Here is a 17,367-nt window from a genome sequence, read left to right as displayed (position 1 = left end):
TATTATCTTCTCATGTATTTGACCTCTTCAACCTTCTGCCCAAAAGTTTAGTTTCAGACAACACCTACAGTCCCATGTAGCTGTAAACGTGCTAACACACTATAGCTAATTGGAAGGCTAATTGACGCCTAATTGTCTCAGCTCACTAATTGGTGCGTTCAGGATCACAAACACACGACACGCTCACGTTTCCTGCGCATGCTAGCTAAGAAAGAGTGCTAAAATTTGAAGTTAAATAGGAATTGTTTACAGAAAGTGTACTTTTATGAGTCTAACTGAAATAAAGGGCCTGCTGAAGAAGTGTGCTGCACACTTCTCGGAAACAACGACGGGCTACAATAATTAGGAGATGTATGCAGTAAAGTAAGTTAGGATGTCGAAAAACTGCATTATTCGGTGAAAATACTTCCTATTCTACGAACTTTTCTTTTACTTTTTTATTTATTTTTACCTAATAACATGATTTCCAACTTCTTACGGTCCACCCGAAACCTCTCCTCCGTCCACTCCGGGTCTGGCAGCGGATGGAGTCCGCTCAGGTCGTCCTCTGATCCGGGTAGAGGAGAGTCGGTGCTCCGCTCGCTGTTGGAGCCCTGGTCCGACTGCTGCTGCTGCAAGTATCCGCTCAAAGTGTCGCACTGGGCAGCCATGGCGCTGCGCAGCTACTTCTCTCGCAGTGGCCCACTGCGTTTTTAAATCAAAAAGTTAAGAAGTCGAGCTGGAAGCAAAAGCAAAGTTGAACTTTTAACTTTTAACTTTTTTTTTTTTTTTAATTCCAATTCATTGCGGCGCAGTTTGAGAGCTTTTCCTCTGCAAGTTTTCTTCTTCAAGCCTCTTCGTTTTCCCCCATTACATTACAGACACACTCTTCTAAAAATAGGCAGCAGCAGCAGCACTGGTCCGTCCACCAGCTATAGGTTGTCCACAGAGTTAACGGAGCGTCGTCCAGCAGCACACAGCAAACATACCAACCAGCTCCTCCACAAAGTTTCACGTGTCACCCTACAAAAAAACAAGAAAAAAAAAAACAGGACTCCTCCCAGAAACACTTTTTTTTTTTAACATCTTCCTCCTCCTGAGGTTCAAGTGAAGTCTCCAAAGTATTTTCACTAGATTGTGTTTTTCTGTCTGTGGGACACAACTTTTATATCTCATTTTTATAGGAAACTGTTGAGGGATTATTCTTATAGCCAATTACATTTATTTAATTTTGTTAACATTTAATTTATTTGTTTTATTTAATTATTTTATTTAAAAGGGACCATGTACAGTTTCAAACATAAATGTCACCATTTGATGCACTGTACCAGATTATAGCTTTAAGCTAATTCACATCTGTTGTCCCTTGGCATGTCAAAACAAAGAAGCATACTACAGAGTCATACAAGAAAGAACATACAAAACGCACAAGTTTAGTTACATTACAAGTCTATTTATACCATATGAAGGAAGAATCTGAGTCCTTGGTTACACAGCACATTATAACTACCATAACTTTAACCAGTTATAAAGACACAGAGACACGTATTCTCCACCCTCAGCCTGGAATTTGCTCCAAAATGATATAAAAATCAAGGAGCTGGTATCATTAAATATTTTTAAGGCTTTAGAAGCAGACTCTATGGCAAGCCAATGTTTTTAGCCCCCTTGTTGTACAGCTGACTCACAGAAAAGTTCCCTTTTGTCCCCCCATTTGCCTTTAGATAGTTCTCTTTTAATGCAAATTATAGTGCTTTTAGTGTTTGTGAATTGTATTTTATCTCTATTTGTGTCTGTGTCTGCAACTTTGTGTTCTTGCGGCTGACCATCTTGGCCAGGTCTCCCTTGGAAAAGAGGATCTTAATCTCAATGGGACTAACCTGGTTAAATAAAGGTTAAATAAAATAAAAAAAACCAAGGCAGGCTTTACTTGTGCAAATGCATATTTTTATATCCTTTTTTCACTCAGGCTGGCAGTTTATAATAAGACCCCATGCAACCAATTTATTGGTTTATAGAGGAAACACTCCACATCCTGTAGAGTGTGTAAAGGGAAGCAATACAGGAAAGAGAAACCAAAGCAAGCCTACATTAAGAACTCAAAAAGGAGCCACAATCCAAAGATGCTGTTTATGTACTGATGCTGAATAAAGTAAGTGGAGTTGAGATAAACATTAGTAAAAACCAAAGAAATGGTCATATCCAGTAAGCATTACATTCCAGACTTATGCCAACCCCTAACAATCATGGGACACCCTGGCAACCTTATTTTTTATAGATACCACTATATATGTTTTTTTTTTAAAAAGAAGCTATGCAGAGTTTACACCTACTTAAGCAGCTTAATGACTTCGGGGTGAGCCAGAATATTCTTGAAATGGTGTACAAGAATGTGGTGGAAAAGCATCTTGTCCTTTAACATGGTCGCTTGGTACGGACTCTTGAATGTCAAATGTAAAAGGGAAACTGTCAAGAGTGGTTAACACGGCCAGTAAAATTATAGGGAAACCACAGATGCAACTAAGCAGCAGGCATGTACTGAATACCAAAAACAAAACTCTTGACATAACAAGTGACCCGTCCCATCCATTGTACCCACAATTTGAATTGCTTCCCTCAAGGAAGGCGCTTTAGACTGCCACGAGCCACCAAAAATGTCTATAAGAAATCATTTGTCCCAAGCACAGTTCAATTCTTAAATGAATCCCCCTCTCCCCCACCCTGCGCTGAATTCGCACATTTGTCTCATGTTTGCGGCATTTGCACATTGTACATTTGCATAAGGCATACGTAGCTGTACTGGATTGCATTATGATGGAACTCAAAGCTCCTTCAATGTTTTTATTGTTTCTTACTATTGTCTTATTTGTAACTCATGTTGATTGTGGTGAAGTCAAAGATCATTTTCTACATTGTGGACAATAAAGTTTCTAACTAACTAAGTAATACAGAACCAGGAGGTCAGTAGCATATACAGTAAAAGGTTTGCAAGTCCCTGTAGATAGAAAATTCCAGTATTCTTCTCATGCTGTGGCCAGGAAATGATTAATGTCAGCTTCCAGTGATATATGGCCTTGTTAAGTACGATTTTCCATCTTAGTCCATGGGCCAGACCAGATACCGGTACCATCTGGGTGGGCAAAACCTTACCTATACTAAATTGCTTCTAAAGTAAACAAGTAAAATTAATATATGATAGCCTTTCCACAGGAGCAGCTTTTCATATTTATTGGACATTTTGTTATTTTCCCATTAGCACCGTTGCATAATTTCCAAAAAGCACACAAACCGCCAACATCATATTAACAGTGATGTAATCTTGAACCTAAGGCAACTTAAACATTTATAAAGGTTGTTATTGAATCTGCATACACATGTTGTTTTGAAAAGAAAGAAATGCTGTTAAAGTATGTACATATAATATTGACAAGTGAAAAATTTGAGTTTGCCCTCAAATCAGTATTTACATAACCTATAATATTATTTGAAGATATTTTGGTAACACTTTATATGAAGGTCATGTCTATAATACATTGTAAGCTTCAACTCTATACATGTTTAAAATCATGCATGACAACTTATAACAAGGTTTATACAGTATTATAAGTGGTGGTCATAATGTGTCATACCTCCATGCCGAAGTGACAACAGTGTTTGAAATCTGAGACCTGGGTTACACAACACATTATAACCAGTTATAAAGACACATAGGCTACGTTCATATCATTTTGCTCTGATGATATGAACATAGCCTATGTGTCTTTATAACTGGTTAAAGTTATGGTAGTTATAATGTGCTTTGTAACCTAGGACTCAGGTTCTTCTTCTTCTTATACTTTATAAACCTTGTTATAAGTTGTCACGCATCATTAGAAACATTTATAAAGAGTTTTATAAAGCCTTATAAATATATTTTAATGTCTTATGAATGTGCTTATGATGCATTATAGACATGAACTTCATATAAAGTGCTACCCAAGTTTTTGTGACCACGAACATGTTCCGTGATGCATTCTAGTTTCAGCTTTTAACATAAAAATGGAAGAAATATTAAATATCAGGTATAAGTTAAGCTGTTCCTTCAAGACGACGCTACCGAATCAAGTGAAATAATTCAATATAAGTCCATTTATTAGTTGATAACATTTTAGTTTAGGATAAGTCAGGTTGGTAATTTCATGTCAACCAATATTCATTCCTCTATTTAGGTTCAGGGTGGCATGCTACAAACAATACACGTGGCAAGTATTAAAGGTACAGAGTGTAGGATTTGAAGGCATCTAGTGGTGTGGTTGCAGATTGCAACCGAGTACCCCTCCGCTCACTCCTCCCTTTCCAAGACTGCAGTAACGTGAGCGGCCGTGCGCAAAACTGTAACGGCGTTCGCTTCGCTCAGTGGCCATCCTTACCATAATAACACTACTTTAGGAGCAACAGAAGTCAGACGGCGGGTGACGGTACCACGGTTTTACACTCTGCGGCTCACTCTACCGCAGTTTCACAAGCGTGGCGGAGAACTATGATGGCCTTCAGGTAACGTAAAAACGTGAAAGGCTCTCTCTAGAGCCAGTGTTTGGTTTGTCCCTTCTGGGCTACTGTAGAAACATGGTGGAGCAACATGGCGGACTGCTTGAAGAGGGACCGCTCCCTATGTACAGTAGATATGAAGGGCTCATTCTAAGCTAACAATAACATGGTTCTTAGTTTCAGGTGATTATACACCAATGGAAACATAGTTATGAATATTATATTCCATTTCTGCTAATAGAGGCCCCGAGATGTTACAGTTCCTTTAAAATAATTAAATAATAATAAAATTGTCATATAAAATATATATCCAAAAGTGGTTCTCTCACTTTAAAGCTATATTTTTTTGGGCTCTACAGAAATTGAATTAAGTATTGGGATTAAAAATGACAATTTGTGAAAAAGTATCCTTAATTAGAAAATTCATTGCAATGATTTAGGCCGGAAAATCTGCCAAAGGTATCTTAAATATCTCTGTGTATTAGATAATATTTACTTCAAACACTACTTATGAGCTTATTACAAGTACCTATGGGTGGCCAGTAGTCCAGACACACCTCAGGGAGAGGATATAATTAAAGATGATTTTCCAGGAAAGGCACTTTCACGGTTTCGAACGACAGCGGTCCATTACTTTTAGAGGTGATAACTACTAATAAGCTGCCAGTCAGCATGGTCTATTACATCAAAACATAATTTAAGGATGTATAGGAATTTAAAAAATCACAACTTGAATTTTCCCACCCAGATGGTACCAGTACGTAACACTTAGGGTCTGAGCCCATGGACTATTTGCTGGATTGACATTTTTATGGTTTCTAACCTCTTTGTGTTGGTAATTCTCTGGATTATGTCATTGTCTAGTATTTTGTTCTGCTGTATTTATGGTTTGTCCTCCACAACAGGAACCTACCAGGTGCTAGTGATGTTCTACCATCATTGTTATGCTTCATATTTAAATAAACTCATGTGAGTCTCACTTACTAGCCATGTCGGACTTCAGATAGTCCCACTTGAATCTGACAGCTGGAGCTTTCATTACAAAGCTAAGTAACCATAGTGCTGCAGACACTACCAATGGCTCTCTACCAGGACACTTCTTGGTCATAGGGCTGGGCGATACGGCCAAAATCTTCTGACTCGCTATATATCACAATATAGCAAGATTTCTGGTAATTCAATAAATACATGGTCTACATGAAATAACTACATGGTAAAGCATAGTTATTTGTATACTACTGTGTGAATTAAATACTTGACAAATGAAAAGTACTTAGTATTTTAAGAACTTGAGTGCAAAATGAAGTGAAATTAAAGAGAAAAGGCCTAGTCTATATCACAATAGAAATGATGTAGAAAAATATACACAAGACATTTTTGTATCGTTTTGATGATATATATTTTTATATTGCCCAGTCCCACTTGCTCATTTGGAGTGAAAACTTCCATCATATGGGATTAAAGATAGAAAACATGATTTTAATCATGAGGAAAAACATTGACTGTGTTTCTAAAAATTCAGGTCAGCTTTGACATTTTGAGCTCTTAACCTAAACTTGCAAATAAATCCGTCAAGGTTAAGGGCGGTCACCTAACTATTGAAAAATGTTTAATTTAAAATTACCAGGAAACTCCAACTATGTTTTTTCTTCTGGCAGGTAATTAAGAGTTGAAAAGCTGAGGGCCAGCATTGGTGTAAGGACAAAACAAGTCCTCACTAAACCCAGTAGTCTGATTAAGTCACATAGCACTGCAGAAATTAAATGTGTATGCCCCTCTTTACATTAATATCAACATGTTTGTATTTTAGACACATTAATAGGGGACATAAACTGCTTAATTAATGTGTGTACACTAGTTTAACCAGTGTACATCAAGCAGAGGTGATAATTCCAATAGACATAACATATCTTCTCATTTTAATTTCATTGCTAAAGCATGACACTATAATAGTCACTATCCACATGAATAACCACTAAGCAAATGGGCCTGCATTAAAAGCAACACAGACAAGAATATTAAGTTGTCAAGGAGAGAAACTTCCTGATGTAAAAGGCTTGGGCGGTAAAAAGTAAAGGCTACCACCTAGTGGCCATGTGAATAGTAGAATGAGGGGCAGACTGGGATTTGTTGGTTATAGAAATATACTGAATCAAACATTTTATCCCACCACAAGATGGTTCATCATTTCAGTTTACTCATGCGTGTTGCCAAGAAAGAATTCACAATTCAGTTATCGATTAATGTCTTTAATGCAAAATAATGAAAATGAAATCCAGTATGGTCTTGTACAATATATATCTCTTAAAAGAAAAAGTATGATCAGGCCATCTCACCACAACCCTTGATAATGATAATGACGCAAATTTAAGGGGAAAATAAAATAAACAGTAAAAACAGTGAAGTCAAGTAAAGTCCAAGGAGAGAAAGTGCTTCAAGCGAATAAAACACCTCAACTAGAACCAGTGTGGATGAGCAGTTGAAACAGTACTGTCATATTTTGAGGTGTTTGGGATGCGTCATTGTTGCTGAAACTTCGGTTCCTCACATTGCATACTTCGAGGTCCATTCCCTGGCTGTTTTGTTGTACCTAAAGAGGAAAGACAAGCAGAACGAGTTCGTCAAGAACAGTTGACTGATTGAAGTTTTTCCACATTCCAAATTCTTTGGCTTGCGTACTCACTTCTGTCGGTCGGACTTGTACATGTGCGCAATGTCTGGCACTAGCGGATCATCTGGATTTGGGTCACATAGCAAGGAGCATATGGATAATAAAACTGGAAGAAAAGGACCAAAAATTAGTATGCACATAGGTTTCAATTAAATTAAAAACGACTTTCTCCACTTCTTAACTCCTTCTCCGTATACCAATTACATTACAAATGGACAAACTCTACTTTCATGCACCTTTATATCAAAATCCCTTTAGTTTAGGTCCTTGAAAAAAATACACATTTTTAGCCATTACTTTCATCACAGATATCTGAACATCCACCCATTTTTTTCTCTTCCAATTATACAGTGCAAAACCTGCAATTTCACAATTCTGAAAGTGACAAAAGCACACAGGGTGCAGAGGTTCATTTTTGGATAATCGGCCCTGAAAATCCTGTTACTTGTGTTCGTAGAGGCTGGAAATCATTCATTTGGAAGGACCAAGATTTTTTGACAGCATGGTGGATTGTTTCACCAAAGGGGCATCACTGCTTTACCATGTTTCATATAATTCAACATACCCATCTTTGACATTGCCTCTCCATGTTACCTTTTGCCCCAACATCCTAATTTACCCTTAAAGCGGCAGTAAGCAGAATGTATTTGGCATTATTGGGAAAAAAAATCCATAATAACCTTTCAGCATATTGTATTTCAAGTGTTCTGAGAGAAAACTAGACTTCTGCACCTTGTCTTGGCTCTGTTTTCAGGCTTTAAAAAAAATCTAGCCCGTGACGGAACACTTTAGCAAATCACAAATAATTTCAGAGAGAGCGTTCCTATTGTCTGTGCTCTGGCCGGTGGGCGGTGCTTGGTATTTCCTCAACAGATCTCAACATGGCGGCCGGGTCACAAACTTTCTCATTTAACAGCTAAACGGAACACTACAAGATGTTTCTGAAAACATTTGAGGCGAGAAACAGGCATTACAGTAACAGAATATTGATTCATATGGAATCAATTCAGCTGGACGACAGGCTCCAGCTGCCGTCTCTGATTGGATGTTTTCCGCCGATCTGTGAAATCTTGCAGATGCCATTAGGAGCACCAGAGGACACAGAGGCACATGATTTTTTTTTCAGATTACCTGTCTCATGCACTACTGTCAGGATATGGTGACCGTTATATAAAAAATACTTTTAAAAAAAAAATCATATTTGCTCCATTTCTACCCACTGCAGCTTTAAGCACTTCAAATCTCATTCAAAGTAAATCCTAGGTACAAATAAGATCCTACACAGTGCAGTTGTAATTAACTACACTGTATTGTACAGGCAAAATGAAGATATTAGTTACCTTTTGATACTGTAAGAGCAGGTGACCACTGCGATCTCAAGATGTCAAGGCAGATGCTACCATTGCTGTTGATGTTTGGGTGATAGATTTTCGTTGTAAAGGCAAGCTAAAAAACAAACAAAGCATTAATAGATAAAATAACCTTCTGATCTTGTGAGTAGGGCTGAATCTAACGATTCATTTTTTATTAATCATTTCTTCCATAAAATAGTTCAGAAAATAGTATTATAACGAGGTGATGTAGCTACTCAATCCCCCAAGATAAATAATCTTACCTTTGGTGGTTTAAAAGGATAGTCGGTGGGAAAATGGACAGAAAGGAAGAACACTCCTCCGTGATACGGGCTGTCATTCTGAAATGGAGAGGAAAAGTTATTGTTAAAGCATGGGGCTTTTAGAGAGTAACACTGGGATAGAGTGTGCCAGCCTGTGCTTTCTTTCCATACAGAACAGAAAGGTCTGTAAAGTCAACATAAAACACTATTGTCTAAAGATCCAGAAGAAACTTGTTTTTTCTAATAATAAAAAAAATCTAGGAAACTAATCCAGAAAGAAAACTCACCGGTCCTGAGATGGAAGCCTGCCAGTGAAACACTGAAAAGAAACAAAGATGACAACAATTTGTGAGAACATTAGTTGGTATCAAGGCTTTATTAATACCCACAAATCAATTACACTGCAACACAGACAGTGGCAGATTACATGGATTATAAATTAAGACAAATGACAGGCTTATATAACACTGTTACACGTCAGCAGGTATTTCTCACACTTACAGTCATCCCCCACAGGTCCAGCTGAACAAGAAGCTGGAGGGTCCTTCCCAAAGTCTTGTAACTCCTGTACAAATAAAACACATTTTATTTTTTAGACTTTGACAGCTTCATCCACACTGACAGAAAGACAGAAAGTTACACTTTCCCGTCCTGACCTCCGACCCTTCACCACATTTATTTTTGTTTAAATGTATTTATTTATTTTACTTTATTTTATTTTAATCTTTGGATTGTTAAAGTATGTGTCCCTTTTTTCTCTGAATTCAATATAAATTACAGTTTAAGATGAAGTCTTGTTTTAATTTTCCTCTCTCCCCTCTTGTTTTAAGTTGTGAAATGTTGTGTAAAAACATAAGTGACAGCTGTAAAAATGAAAATACAGTAGGAAATAATGTGATGATTGTATAAGTTGCTGAAACTGCAATAAAAACTAAGTTAAAAAATAAAACAAAAGAGACAGTTGACAGTCTCCTAATTGTAAACTAACATTAGCTAATTTATTTACAGTCTCCTAATTGTAAACATGTTTTTATTTTAATTAATTAATTAATTTTAATTCTTTGGATTGTTTAAGTATGTGTCCTCCCTTTTCCTCTGAATTCAATTGAAATGACAGTTTAAGATGAAGTTTTTTTTGTGTTTTCTCTCTCCCCCTCTTGTTTTAAGTTGTGAAATGTTGTGTAAAAACAAAAGAGACAGCTGTAAAAATGAAAATATAGTAGGAAAGAATGTGTTTTAAGTTGTGAAATGTTGTGTGAAAAAACAGAGACAGCTGTAAAATGAAAATACAGTAAGAGAATATGATAATGATTGTATAAGTGTCTGAAACTGCAATAAAAACTAAGTTAAAAAAAGAAAAGAAAGAGACAGTTTACAGTCTCCTAATTATAACTACAATTGTAAACATGTATTTTTATTTTTATTAATTAATTAATTTGACTTTATTTTAATTCTTTGGATTGTTTAAGTATGTGTCCTCCCTTTTCCTCTGAATTCAATTGAAATGACAGTTTAAGATGACGTTTTGTTTAGTCATTTTGTGTTTTCTCTCTCCCCCTCTTGTTTTAAGTTGTGAAATGTTGTGTAAAAACAAAAGAGACAGCTGTAAAAATGTAAATATAATAGGAAAGAATGTGTTTTAAGTTGTGAAATGTTGTGTGAAAAAACAGAGACAGCTGTAAAATGAAAATACAGTAAGAAAGAATATGATAATGATTGTATAAGTTGCTGAAACTGAAATAAAAACTAAGTTAAAACATAAAAAACAAAAGACAGACAGTTTAAAGTCTCCTAATTGTAAAGTAAGGTTAGTGAACGACACAGAAACTTCCAGAAGAGTAGCCTAGAAACACACACAGGGCGTTTCACTCTCTGCTATGTTAGCTCTGCTAGGCCAACTTTAGCTCGTAGCTAGCTGGAAAGTAGCTCGTTTTTACCTTTAACAGCGTAGCTAACTATGTAATGCCATCACTAGTGACATAAACATCGACAGTAGCAGCTGTCTTGTGAGCTATTTAATCGTGAAGTCGTTCACAAGCGTTGCTACGTTATGTTAGCAACATCATGCTATTAGCTTAGCGTTAGCTCAGAGCGACGTTTCCGCATCGCCCCAACAACCATTACATGACATTAAATAACATAACACGGTTTCTTACCTTCTGTAATCTTTTCAGGGCCATGGCCAAGCTTTCAGAGAGATCGAGGTGTTACCTTGGACAGCTGTCAGCTACAGCTACAACTCACTTTGTGTGCTTCTGCTCGTCTGTCTTATATTTGTTTTGACAAACTGGTTTAGTTCTTTTGTTTCCGCGTTTTTGTCTGTTCGACGACGAAGAATGCCCCGGTGCACTGTGGGAAGTTGAGTTTTTTATTTAATGCCAAAGTCACATAAAGGGGCCGTACACTGAAATATATATATCTATATATGGACACACAGCTTATCCCTTGAAAAAAACACTGTTAGGAAGTTAGTAAACACAGTAGTAAAAATAGTAAAGTTTATAACATAACGATAAGAAACCCAAACAAACTAGGACTAATAAGATAAGATAAGATAAGATAAGATGGACCTTTATTAATCCCCAGAGGGAAATTCAGGTGTCAAAGCAGCAACATCAGCAAACAGAGTGAATCACAGGAGAGGTAAAGGTATACAAAAATTATAAAGACAATAATAGAGATATAAAAGATACAGAGTGAATGGGTGAACATAGTGTATACAGTCCGTCAATAAATAAATGTAGTATGTACAATAAATAAATCAATAAATAAATGTAATATGTACATATGTGCAGTCAGCAATAAAGTGGTATATAGGATGTATAGTGTAAAGTGAGTGTAAAGTGCGCCAGATAGTGCATGTTTAAATTTCTTAAAAGTCCTAATAGTTGTCATATGGGGGTCAGCCTTGGTTGTGGAGCCTGATGGCTACCAGCATGAAGGACTGACCCAGGCGCTTTGTGTTGTGCCGAGGAGGGATGAGTCTGTGGCTGAAGGTGCTCCTCATATTGACTAGCTCATCATGGAGGGGGTGGAAGGGGTTTTCCAGGATAGCGTCCAGCTTCCTCCTCATCCTGCCCTCTGCCACCACCGCCAGACCGTCCAGCTCAGATCCAACCACAGAGCCAGCCTTCCTCACCTATAATAGGCTATGATGCTACATTGTAGGCTATTATATCAAATATTATACTATATTAGACTATATATTATACTCTGATAGTGCACCTTTACTACTTTACTACTATGCAGACGACACACAAATTTACATAACTCTATCACCAGGAGACTACAGTCCAATACAAGCACTGAGTGAGTGCATTGAACAAGTCAATAATTGGATGTGCCAGAATTTTCTTCAGCTGAACAAAGACAAAACTGAGGTCGTAGTTTTTGGAGCCAAAAAAGAAAGATTAAAGGTTAGTGCTCACCTACAATCTGTGATGTTAAAAAGCTCGGACCAAGCCAGAAACCTTGGTGTAGTCATGGACTCAGACCTGAGCTTTAACAGCCATATTAAGACAATTACAAAGACAGCCTTCTATCACCTGAAGAATATAAGAAGAATTAGAGGACTGATGTCTCAGCAGGATTTGGAAAAACTAGTCCATGCATTTATCTTCAGCCGACTTGACTACTGTAACGGCGTCTTTACTGGTCTTCCTAAAAATTCGATCAGACAGCTGCAGCTGATTCAGAACCTGCTGCTGCTAGAGTCCTCACTAAGACCAAGATAGTGGATCATATCAGTCCAGTTCTGAGGTCTCTACACTGACTCCCTGTCTCTCAGAGTCCTCACTAAGACCAAGAAAGTGAATCATATCATTCCAGTTCTGAGGTCTCTACACTGGCTCCCTGTCTCTCAGACAATTTATTTCAAAATACTCCTGCTGGTTTACAAAGCACTAAATGGTTTAGGGCCAAAATACATTTCTGATCTTCTGCTATGTTATGAACCATCCAGACCTCTCAGGTCATCTGGATCAGGCCTGCTAAGTGTCCCCAGAGTCAAAACTAAACATGCAGAAGCAGCGTTCAGTTTTTATGCACCAAATATTTGGAACAAGCTCCCAGAAACCTGCAGGACCAACTCCAACTCTGAGTTCTTTTAAATCAAAGCTTAAAACGTTCCTGTTTGCTGCTGCCTTTTATTAAACCAGATAATGATCTGATACTGCACTAGAGCTTTTACTCTTGTGTGTTATATTCTATTTTAGCTTCGATCCTAGCTTTTATTTTTAGCTTGTTTTTATTTTCTTATATTTAATGTTTTTATGTTTTTATAACTGTTTTAATTATGTCTTAATGTTCTTTGCACTTTGTCGCAATGTTCTTGAATGTTTATGTAAAGCACTTTGAATTGCCCTATTGCTGAAATGTGCTCTACAAATAAAGCTGCCTTGCCTTGCCTATCACAGTTGATTGACATTTTTTAGAATATATTTTCACTATTAAAGTGAGATATTAGGTAACAAAGCTATATTCAAAATAAAGCTTGAGGTGTGTATATCTTTCACTGAATGTCTATAGTCTATAACCCTGATGAAATGATTGGATATGGTCTTGACTTTGGCCTCTTATTCATTACAGTTACAGCATTAGAGACAGTGACATTCTGTTGTATGAGCTGAGATGCCCTAACGTCACTATTACGACAGCATTTTTCAGGAACATAAAGTATTTGAATTGCAAAACCTGACTATGATGTAAGCTTAACTAATTAAAGCTTGACATCTTGGTGCTCTGGTGATTAAAGCCATACAGTGAAATATTGAATAACTTCACCTAACATTGCTTTGAGGTAAATGTTCTTGCTGGTGAATAATGAGTTGTAGCTGTGCTTCTGTTCACAGGGGACCATTTATTAGGGGTCAGGGTGAGGGAAGATGGATGGATGACATCATCATTACCATGAAATATTAGTGTGTAAAAATAAGGCAAGGCTAGTTTATTTGTATTATACCTTTCCAACACTAAAAGGCTAAAACAACATCTTATAATATAATGAAATATATGGATGCTAAATGTATTGAAACAGAATGAAATTAACTCACAAAAATACACAAAATATTGATAATAAATAAATAAAAGTGACTCTACAGTAATAATACAGAGCAGTAATAGATGTCCCTAAATTTAATAAGGGAAAAGTGAAGCAGAGAATATAATCAATCCAAGGCGCAGGAGAATAAGGAAGTCTTTAATTTAGATTTGAAAGTGGCTAAAATTGGGGTGCATTTAGGATCAATAGGAAGCTGGCTCATTCTGTCTGCAACATAGCGGCTAAATCCAATATGGTGTTTTTTTTTTTTTTTTATCTCGAGGCACTTCTAGCTGGCTGCCTCCTAAAGATCTAAAGGGCTTACTGGGTTTATATTCTTCAAGCATATCAGAAATGCATTTCGGCCCTCAGGCATTAAGTGATTTGTAAACTAACACCAGTACTTTAAAATTCGTTCCATAACTTTAACAGGAAGCCAGTGTAAAGATGTAAGAATGCTTCTTGCGGCGGCCTCCTGAAAGGGTCTGCAGGGATCTGTTGGGAAAACCAAACAAAGGGACCGTTGCTAAAGTCCACCCTGCTGAGATGAGGGCATGAATGAGTTTCTCTAAATCTTCTATGACATGAATCTTTTAATGCTTGCTATTTATTTGTAGATCTGATGTAAGTTATTCTGATGCTGAAGCTTGAATCTTTTTCCATTATAACACCAACATTTCCAACTCTGACTTTGAGTCGTTTAGTCCAGTTGCATCCATGAAGTGAGTTTAGAGTAATTTACAGGATTACTGGATTTGGCTGAAAGGTAGCATGTATGGGGTTCAAAAGGCCCAAGAATTGACCTCTGGGTGAATCTCCATGTCATAGGCCCTGTTCAGACCTTGCATTAGCATGCGTCCTGAGTGATCGGATCACAAGTGGACAGCTTTAAGTACGTCTGTTCACACCTTGCATTAGATTGTGTCTCCACATGCGTCTTGAGTGGCCACTTGCGATCCGATCTCACTTCCCCGCTCTATATGTAAATAAACACGTATAGTAAACACATGGCTAACACAGCAGATGTTGTGATGTAATACTACAGGAATGTCAGTAGTAATATCCTATCCCATATTCATGAATTTGGGTACATTTTATTAACATCAAAATATAAGGTTATTGTACCGGCGGTCCCCGGGGACCTCCGTGCCGCCAGCATCGCTGCCTTTGCCAGGCAACAGCGGGGTACAGAGCTTCAGAGAGTCAGGGATGAGGGCGTTATGGTGATTGGCTCAGATTCATGATTGCAAATGTCCACATCAACATAACCCCTGCCTTATATACCAGTGATTCTCAAAGTGTGGTCAGTGGGACTCTGTCAGGGGGTCCGTGAAATAATTAACTATAAATTATAAAATTGTGCTGTATCTTTAAAAAGTACATATCTACAGATGGGGACCATTTGCGCCACTAAAACAAGCATATTGTGTCCATTACTCCCACCCACGTTAGCTTTTGGGCCAATAGAAACTCATGAATCAGTCACTAGTGACTAGTCATTAGCCAGCGAGCATGGAGAAATATTTGAGTCAGTCCACATTGTCAAGTGACACTAAGCCCAAACTAACTAAATTGAGAAAATATGATGACAGTTATATCGAGCGACAGCGTCGGGAGACTAAAATCCGTCATGTGTCTTCAGGTGCTGGCGAACGAAGCCATGAAGTCGGCCAAGCTAAAGCAACATCTGATTACAAAGCACCCGGAATATCAGGGGAAAACAAAGTGGCGTTAACATGATTCAAATTGAAATGTGATTCTTTTTATCACTATCAAACAGGTCAGAAGTATTTAGGTTGAAACTAATTTAAATACGAATAGTTCCAATGGCATCTAAGAGTATAAATGGTAGTAAGCATTATGCTTAATCGGTGTTACGATTTTTCTCCCCTGGCCCCAAAAACTTTGAGAACCCCTTTTCTATATAACCTAAACCAACTACAGACAATAGGAGACAGCCATTATACCTTGTTTCCCAGTCTATCAAAGGCTGCTTTAGTTTCCCGAAGCACAGCCGGATGCTTTTCCTGAATCAGACGAAAGTCATTTAGTCAATCAAGCCAAAATAACAATGGTCAAGAACTCAATTAACATTTATGATTTTGTTGTTGAGCTGAATAAAATTAACTTTCTCAATCATTTCCCAATACATTTAAGATTTGAGATGGGTGTATTGAGTATAGAAGCAACATCAGGTTGCATGTTTTTAAGGATGAATGAAATGACTTTAAGAAGAAAGAAGAAGAAGAAACCTTTATTTGTCGTATACATACAGGTACATGAAATTTTACTTTTGAGCACATCCAGTTTTAAAGAAGCTACAGCACACAAACAGATGATGAGGAAACAGGAACATAATGGAAAGATAAGATGCAATACGGACATCAGTTGACTCAGTATCCCCCCAGGCTGTAATATGTATTTCAGTATGGCTTAGTAACCTGTTATCTTAACAATGATGGTTGTACATTATTGTAATTCTGATGTTGCAGCTCACAGGAAAACTGAGCGGAGTCAGTCCCGAGAGAGCAAAGAGGAAGACAGAAGACAGACGAACATACAGATACATACATGTACAGGGAGGAGGGGCACATCTGTCATCTTTCACGCCTGGACTGCTGCATATACCTCAAAGCCACAGATTGCATTAAATTAAGAGATTCTCTATCTATGCAGCTGTCTATTTATATCTGCAGCACTGGATGCATTGAATCACAGAAACTCATAGCTAATTTCTTATTTTATGGCGTGCAATTTCTATTTTACCATCGGCACATTAATCATATAAAGATGAAATACAATATGATACATTCTACATACATATTTAAATACATATTTCAAACTGACTCAACCCCCCCATCCAAAACGGAAACAAGAGGGGTCTGCCTCTTATGAGTGGCTTGCTTATATATATATATATATATATATATATATATATATATATACATATATACTGTATATATAGATACTGTATACTGTATATATACTGTATTATATAAATTATTACATTTTTAAGAAAAATAGATTTATAAATTAAATGAAATAATAATGATGATAATAATAATAATAATAATAATAATGATAATAATAATAATAATGATAATGATAATGATAATGATAATGATAATGATAATGATAATGATAATGATAATGATAATAATAATAAAAGACAAGCTTAAAAACGTCCACCTCATCTTTGCACTGACGACTCTTTTTTAGAAGAAATATACATGCCCCACTTCAGGAGATGTTTTTCTGTCCTGTCCTGCAGCCTATATGACATTCTTTCATATGCAGCTACTTTTCCTAATTCAGCCACCCAGGCATCTTCCAGTTCCTGAGAATGATTTGCTTTGTCTAATCATAATAGCAGTCTGAGTCCAATACTTCAGTGATTGTGGAAAAGCAGATAACACCTTAAAAGTCTCCTAATATATAAAGCTTTAGACAGAATACAAACTGCTTATTTTATGATATTAGCAATGTAACAGTGAATCTTCATCCAGAACCAATGGACTTTGGGGCATGTCCATAGCA

At 37.0% G+C, this 17,367-nt stretch overlaps 2 protein-coding genes across 2 annotated transcripts in view; both read right to left on the bottom strand.

Moving 5' to 3' along the window:
* Positions 1 to 984, bottom strand: part of bicc1a (BicC family RNA binding protein 1a) — an 84,238-nt gene extending 83,254 nt beyond the window's left edge. The window contains exon 1 of the mRNA XM_074646236.1: positions 452 to 984. Coding sequence (XP_074502337.1) covers positions 452 to 650 — 199 coding nt within the window. The 5' untranslated portion in view covers positions 651 to 984. The remainder of the gene's footprint in view (positions 1 to 451) is intronic.
* Positions 985 to 6,739: 5,755 nt separating this feature from the next.
* On the bottom strand, positions 6,740 to 11,135 carry LOC141773989 (ubiquitin-conjugating enzyme E2 D4-like). The gene is made up of 7 exons (XM_074646235.1): positions 10,949 to 11,135; positions 9,294 to 9,357; positions 9,080 to 9,111; positions 8,793 to 8,870; positions 8,518 to 8,623; positions 7,190 to 7,283; positions 6,740 to 7,096 (listed from the first exon to the last, which is right to left on the bottom strand). Exons 1-7 carry the CDS (start codon positions 10,970 to 10,972, stop codon positions 7,051 to 7,053), a joined length of 444 nt encoding a protein of 147 aa, XP_074502336.1. The 5' UTR covers positions 10,973 to 11,135; the 3' UTR covers positions 6,740 to 7,050.
* Positions 11,136 to 17,367: the final 6,232 nt, after the last annotated feature.

The sequence above is a fragment of the Sebastes fasciatus genome, chromosome 9, assembly GCF_043250625.1.
Source record: "Sebastes fasciatus isolate fSebFas1 chromosome 9, fSebFas1.pri, whole genome shotgun sequence".
Taxonomy (NCBI): Eukaryota; Metazoa; Chordata; class Actinopteri; order Perciformes; family Sebastidae; genus Sebastes; species Sebastes fasciatus.
This window is presented reverse-complemented; position numbering and strand designations above follow the sequence as displayed.